The sequence below is a fragment of the Acomys minous genome, assembly GCF_964271855.1.
Source record: "Acomys minous genome assembly, chromosome: 16".
NCBI classification, from domain to species: Eukaryota; Metazoa; Chordata; class Mammalia; order Rodentia; family Muridae; genus Acomys; species Acomys minous.
The window spans coordinates 68,699,576-68,707,048 of NC_140498.1; the positions used below are offsets into that span (position 1 = coordinate 68,699,576).

Sequence of the window (7,473 nt, forward strand, 5' to 3'; positions counted from 1 at the left end):
GTGCTGTAACAGACCATTTCAGTCATCCTAACTTCAAATCCTACCTGCATTGCTATGCCCGAGGAGCCCTGGCTCCCCTCTGTGTGCTTAGGTGGGATGGATGTGATGTGAGACAGAAGAGATCAATGCCTGGTCCAAACCCCAAGCCTTGCTGTGTGACCTCCTGGAGGCTCCGCTCTGTGAGATGAACATGCTATAGGCTCCTCTTGGCAGGCCCTGCCTATCTTTGTGACAGCTCTCAGTCTAGATGTCCCTTTGGAGAGGGCTTGCTGGCCTCATGTTATAGTAAGCAGGACACGCATGCTCAGTTTCCCCTTGCTCTACAGAGGCGTGTCCTTATCATGTGCAATGAACAAACTCAACAGAAGCCCACAGAGCAGGCAGCAGGACCTGGTGACCCTGTGTCCACAGGAGAATCATATACAATTGATCCCTAGCATGGGTTTTCTCCCCACAATCTCTTTGCACCTCAGGGAGAGCCTGAGGAGGACCGAGATGAGACAGCCTGGCACCAGGGCCCAGGGTGTTCCTGGAGTTAGAGGCAGGGGGGTGGTACGCACCTGGGAAGCATGCTGGTCAAACACGGTGTCAAATATAAAGGTGCGCTCCCGGGACCGGTGTGCACGCAGAGTGTCCTCTGGGTCTTCGCCTGGGTCCATGAGCACAACCACCTGGACACAGACAGAGGGGTCAGGGGAGAGCCAGCGAAACCCTGGCAAGCATCGCAGAGCTGTGGCCACAGCCAGAAGCAAGAGCCAGGGCCAGAAATGGCTGGAAGTTTCTATGCTCTTTTTCCCTCTCTCCCTCCCTCCCTCCCTCTCATCCCTTCCCTCCCTTCCCTCCCTCTCTCCCTCCCTTCTTCCCTATTCCCCGCCCTCTCTTTGTGTGTGCACATGCAGAGGCTAAGGTCAGAATGTCTTTTTGGTTTGTTTGAAAACAGGGTTTCACTCTGTAGCCCTGGCTGACCTACAACTTGCTCTGTACACCAGGCTGGCCTCAAACTCAGAGAGCCACCTGCCTCTGCCTCCAGAATGCTGGGATTAAAGATGTGCACCATCACTGCTGGTCTCAGGATGTCTTCCTCGGTTGCTTCTCCACTTCATGTTTTGAGACAGGGTCTCTCATTGAGCCAGGAGATCACCATTTCAGCTAGACCGGCTGGCCAGTGAGCTCCCGGTACCCTTGTCTCTGTTCTCTAGGCTCATACAGCTGCATCAGTCTTTTGTGCAGGTTCTGGGGATCCGAACTCAGGTCCCTATGCTTGCACAGTGAGCTCCTTACCCTGTCTCGCTCACTCCCTGGGGGACAGTGTTTCCTGCTGTCACTCACCCAAGACATGACCATACAACCCTGCTCAGCCAGTGGGCCCCACAGTCACATAAATGGCCCCAGACAACCCCACCCAACTCACCAAACCACCACCCACCCTCTCTGGCTCCGTAGTGACAGACTGTCTTAGGAATTAATGCCAACAGAGAACGCAGGAGGAGATGCAAACTGTAGAGCGCTGAGCTGGCCTCTTCACTGCTGTATTCACCTCACAGGCCCAGGGAAGGTAAAGGGACTATCCGAAAGCCTCCATCCACAAGCTACATTTCTGTGAGCGCCTGGCAGTCCCCAGGGCCCCTCAGTCCCCATATACACCATTATCAAGCAAGCCTGTTAAGATCCTTAGGGGCAAAGGGATTAAAGGAGACTGCCCCAGGGACAACGGGGTGAGGTGGGGGGGTGGGGGTGGGGCAGGGAAATGGGTAGAGGCCAATGCAGCCTGGCTGGTGGAGACACAGGGCTGAACACCAGAGAGGAGCTGAGGAGATGGAGGCACAGCTGGGTGGTGCTGAGGGTCTCATCACGAGGCCACTACCTGCCCCTCCCGTGTTCTTAGCTTTGGAAGGCACAGTCCTGGGAGGCCAGGCTCGGCCAGGGTTTCTCCTGGCTTCTGGCCAGCACTTGCTCCATGACATCAGCTGACTCTCCTTGCTTTCTCTCCTCCTGGGAATACACTGTGTCACGGGACAGCCCACCTACTGTGGGCCCCCAGGCCAAAGCTGCAGAGGACGTAGATGGGTCTCCAGCCAGTGACCTCTGAGCAACAGGGCCTGGGGAGGGGGCTGTGGGGCTGTGATTCATAGATGTGGGCTCTAGAACCCCAAGGCCTGGTTTCTAATCCCACCCTGGCTCTACTGCTCACTCAGGTGGCGGCTTAGAACACAGTGCCTCTCAGGCCTCACCCAGTCTCCATACCTGTAAAGTGGCAGTGACCACAGAGTCTGCTCACTAAAGGGACATAAAGGGCTGATAAGAAAACATACACAGGCTGGGCAGGGTGGCACACGCCTTTAATCCCAGCACTTGGGAGGCAGAGGCAGCCTGGTCTACAAAGCAAGTCCAAGACAGTTAGGACTACATAGGAAAAACCCTGTCTCAAAAAAGAAAAAAAAAAAAAAAAAAAAAAAAGAAAGAAAGAAAGAAAGAAAAAGAAAATAAAAGAAAAAGAAAGAAAGAAAACAAACACATACAGACCCCTAGGTGCTCAAAAAGTACCTACTACAGTTAGGTCTTGAATCAAAAATAAATATAATTTAAATTTTTTTTTATTTTATGAATTTCCTTAGCGTGTACATTTGTGGTAGGGTAGGAGGGTGCATGCCATGGTGGGGACAACTTTTGGGAGTTGGTTCTCTCCTGAGACCTTGTGGGAGCTGGGGATTCGAACTCAGATTGTCAGGCTTGTACATAAGCACCTTTTCCCACAGAGCTATCTTATTGCTATAATGAATACTTTCCTTATTTGCAGATGATGTGATTCTATATAAAAGAGACCATAACCGCCCCAGGAGAAGAATGTTAGGGTGGACAGACATTTTCAGCAAAGTGGCAGGATACAAAGTTAACAACTAATCAGTAGCTGGGGCCAGTGAGATGGCTCAGCAGGTAAAGGTGCTTGCCAGGCAAGTGTGATGGCCTGAGTTCTGACCCCAGGACCCATGGGCAGTAGTTTGAGTGAAATGTCCCGCACAGGCTCAGATATTTGAATACATGGTCCCCAAACTGGTGTTGCTGTTTGGGAAAGAATAGGAGATGTGGCCTTGCTGGAGAAAGTCTGCACTGGGGCTGGTTTTGACGTTTCAAAGCTCCATTGCCAATGAGCTCTCTGTTTCCTGTCTGCAGTTCAAGCTATGAGCCCTCAGCTTCCAGCTCCAGTTGCCATGACTCCATCATGGACTCTGTCCTGTCTAGTTTTATGTCAACCTGACACAGCTAAAGTCATCTGAGACTTCTGGGAGTTGGGTCTCTCCCGGTGCTGGGTATTCTAACTGAGACCCTCTGAGCCGTCTCCATAGCCTTGTGTCTTTTGCTTGAGAAAGGCTCTAGCTATGCAGCCCAGGCTGGCCTTGAATTCAATATCCTCCTGCCGTGACCAGCCAGTGACAGCATTACAGGCATGAGCCACTGCACCCAGATGAGACTGTGTTGTCTTCAAGAGGCATACGATGGGATGTTTGGGAGGGGAGGGGCCTTCTGCCCCCAACTGACTGCAAATGCTCCAGAAAAATGGAGTCAGAGCCCAGAGGAGAGGTGGAGTGAGGCAGATGTATGAGGTTAGGGGAGCACTGGTTCCTAGCATTCCTGCAACCTCTCTATTGGTTTGGATTTATTTCAAAATAAAAATAATAGTAACTGGGTTTGGTGGTGGACATGTCTAATCCCAACACGCAGGAACCAGAGACAAGTGGACCTCTATGAATCTGCAAAGCCTAATGGACATAGTCAGATGCAAGCAGGAGAGGAAGAGAACTGAGTTTATCACAGCATAGACAAAACTCAAAAACATTGAGCCACAGCCCGGTGTGGTAGCACACGCCTTTAATCCCAGCAGTTAGGAGGCAGAGACAGGCGGATCTCTCTGAGTTCAAGGTCCACAAAGCTAGTCATGGATAGACAAGGCTACACAGAGAAACCTTGTCCTGAAAAAACAAAAGAAAAAAGAAAAAGATTTATTTAAGCAGGACAAGGTGGCACATGCCTATAAACACTCTGAGAGGCGAGACAGGCAGGCATATGCCTCAGCGGTTAAGAGCACTGGCTGCTCTTCCAGAGGTCCTGAGTTCAACTCCCAGCAAGCACATGGTGGCTCACAACCACCTATAATGAGCTCTGGTGCCCTCTTCTGGCCTGCAGGTGTACATGCAAGCAGAATATTGTATAGATGCATAGTGAATAAATAAATCTTTTAAAAAATATATAAAAAAATTTTTAATTGAGCCACAAATAGAAGGCCACTTACATGTGACTACTTTGACATGGAATGCCCAGAAACCAGAGTCAAAGGTAGGGTGGCAGCTGCCAGGTGTGGGGTCTCTTCTATGGGGAGAAACACTCTGGAGCTGGAGATATATGCTGGCTGCAGAGCTAGGAAAAGGACCAAATGCTCAATTGCTTGCTTTGGGATTTGGGGGTGGGGCGGGGGCACGGCAGGAATTAGAGAGAAGAAATGGGAAGGAAGTGATATAATTATATTTCAATTTTTAAAAATTTAAAAAAGGTAAAAATTTGAACCAGGTGGTTAGTGTACCTCTGTCATCCCAGTACTCAGAAGCTGAGGCAGGAGAAACTGAAGGCTAACCGCAGCTACACAGGGAGATACCGTCTCAGGAAAAAAAACAAAAGCAGAAAAAAAACTCGGAATTTTCTGTGGTGTTAATTTCACCTTGGGGTGCGCGCGCACTCGCGCGTGCTTAGCAGGGCCAGAGGCTGACATCTGCTGTCTTCTTAACTGTTCTCCACCTTATGGGGGGCGGCGGTGGTGGTTTTTTGAGACAAGGTTTCTCTGTGTATCCCTGGCTGTCCTGGACTCACTTTGTAGACCAGACTAGCCTCGAACTCAGGTCCGCCTGCCTCTGCCTCCTGAGTGCTGGGATTAAAGGTGTGTGCAGGCACACCTGGCCCCTCTACCATATTCACTTTTTAAAAAAGGTCTCTCAGCTGGGCAGTGGTGGCGAATGCTTTTAATCCCAGCACCTGGGGGAGGGGGCAGAGGCCAGCCTGGTCTACAAAGTGAGTCCAGGACAGCCAAGGCTACACAGAGAAACTCTGTCTCGAAAATCTAAAAAAAGAAGAAGAAGAAAAAGGAGGAGGAGGAGAAGAAAAAGAAGAAGAAAACCTATTTTTAAAAGCCAGGCGTGGTAGTGCATGCCTTTAATCCCTACACTCAGGAGGCAGAAGCAAGCGGATCTCTTTGAGTCCAAGGCCAGCCTGGTCTACAAAGTGAGTCCAGGACAGCCAAGGCTACACAGAGAAACCCTGTCTCAAAAAACCAAAACAAAAAATAAAAAAAGAAAGAAAAAAAAAAAAAAGAAAAAAGGTCTTTCACTGCATGTTAAGCTCACAAATTTGGCTAGATTGGTTTACTATGGGATCCCAAGGATCCTGTCTCCACTGCCCCAGTGCTGGGATTACAAGCACTCGCCACCAGCTGTTCCCAGGAGCTGGGTTACAACTCAGGATTCACGCATGCAGAGCAAACACTGCGCTGTCCCCCAAGCCCCTTGCCTTGATGTTTCCGCACAAGCTGTCTTTAGAAGATTTATTTTTATGCGTATAAGTGTTTGCCTGCACGTATGTGTGTGACCCGTATGATGCCTGGTCCCACAGAAGCTGGAAGAGTGTGTCCAGTGTCCTGGTACTGGAGTTTGCAGGTGGCTGTGAGCCACCACAAGGGCACCCTGACTCCTGAGCCGTCTCCCCAGCCCCACGCATGGCCTTCAGTACTGCTCAGAGTCCTACGTCCACACATAGGAGGAAGCACCACCCTGTCTCCCCACCTTCTCAGCTGAACCCTGGGACCCAGTGTGCATTGTTTAGCTGTCTATGGCTGCACTGCTCGTTTACCCCAGCAGCACCTTTAGTGATGGGGCCCTCCCATGGGTGCTCTGAGCCCCAGTGGGCAGCCCTTGGCAAGGATCTTGGTTTACCTATCTTTTGGGTTGTCGGCTTGAGTGTAAACACCGTGCCTGAGCATCAGGTCATGGAGCACCTCACTAACCTCCCTAGTGACCAACAGGGGCATTCTGACACACACACACACACACACACACACACACACACACACACACACATACACACACACACTCACATTCACAGTTATACTTTTTACACACATGCACACTCTCAAATACACAAACTCACATTCTCACACACACACACACATGTACACATTCACATACACACTCAGAGTTACATTCACACATTCTCACACACACAAACTCACACACTCACACATATAGATTAAAAACCCAAATGAAAACGTTGTGTGGCATGCACCTGTCACCTCAGCTCTGCCCCAGGACAGAGCCTGACCACCAGGTGCCTCTGTGGAGTGAGTGAAGGCCTGCCTTGTGCCCTCTAGCCTCACCTGGTCCCCCACTTTGTGGGCAATGACGGTGGCTCCTTCTTCCAGTTCTGTACTGTTCAGTGGGCGGATCCGAAGCGCCACCTGAGGACAGGGCATAGGCAGCACCAAGACCCTTAGCACCAAGACTCCCACTTCGGCCTGTGCTCAGTGAGGCAGTGAGCCCCTCCCCTCCATTCACCCCTAGACTCTACCTGCATGGAGCTGTTCCTGCCTCCTGGAGAGGCTCTGAGAAATCAGCAGTGACATAATTCCCACAGAGGAGGAGGGTTGCCCAAGGTCACAGGGCTGCCTGATTTAGATGTGATCAGAAAGGAAATACACCTGCAGCTTCCAGCCCTCTGTGAGCGAGCCTTCAGGAGAGGGAGCCGGAACTTGGCATGCCCCTCAATTCTGCCAGCCCATGTCTAAGGGTATCTATCCTCTTTGATACCATAGATGACATGAGGCTAGTCTTAACCAGTCATAGGTGGCCAGTTGGGGTCACCCCAAGACCAAATGGGCTGAGGGTCCAAGTAGCCTGGATGAGGCCTACCCCATGGCTGGGGCTGTAGTCCAGACCCTAGGCTGAAGGCAGAGGTTCAGAAAGTGGGGGTACAGGAGGTCTAGAGACTCTAAGGTGAGAAAGTATGAAGTATCCTGGGTCCCAGGAAAGGGAAGTGAGACGCAACAGATGCGGGTCCCTAAAGGGCTGAGGAGACCTGATCTATATGAGCCCAGGGTTCAGGGTTTCTTGCCAGGGGCAGAGGCTGGAGGGGCTGGAGGTAGCACAGGACATGAGGAAAGATACTCACCATGAGCTGCTGGTCCTTGGGCTCCATGTCCCTCAGGGCTGGGCTGCCCCGGGCTGGAGAGGGGTCTGTGGTCTGGTGGGAGGGCATTCTGCAAGTCAGAACTAGAGGGCCCCCAGCTAGCCTAGCAGAAATCAGAAGCGAGGAGATCCTCCCAGCTCAGCCCCGCCCTGCTCCCCAGGCTCACTCTGATGACATCAGCTGGGTCCCCAGAGGTGGGGCTGGGCCAGCACTGAGTTGATCTACTAAACTGCTGTCACCTTTACCTGT

At 51.4% G+C, this 7,473-nt stretch overlaps 1 protein-coding gene across 1 annotated transcript in view; it reads right to left on the reverse strand.

Annotated features, from left to right (window-relative positions):
* Nucleotides 1-7,473, reverse strand: part of LOC311585749 (kinesin-like protein KIF19) — a 49,141-nt gene extending 41,668 nt beyond the window's left edge. The window contains exons 1-3 of the mRNA XM_084761267.1: nt 7,207-7,473; nt 6,416-6,496; nt 561-671 (exon numbers count right to left, since the gene is read on the reverse strand). Coding sequence (XP_084617393.1) covers nt 561-671; nt 6,416-6,496; nt 7,207-7,293 — 279 coding nt within the window. The 5' untranslated portion in view covers nt 7,294-7,473. The remainder of the gene's footprint in view (nt 1-560; nt 672-6,415; nt 6,497-7,206) is intronic.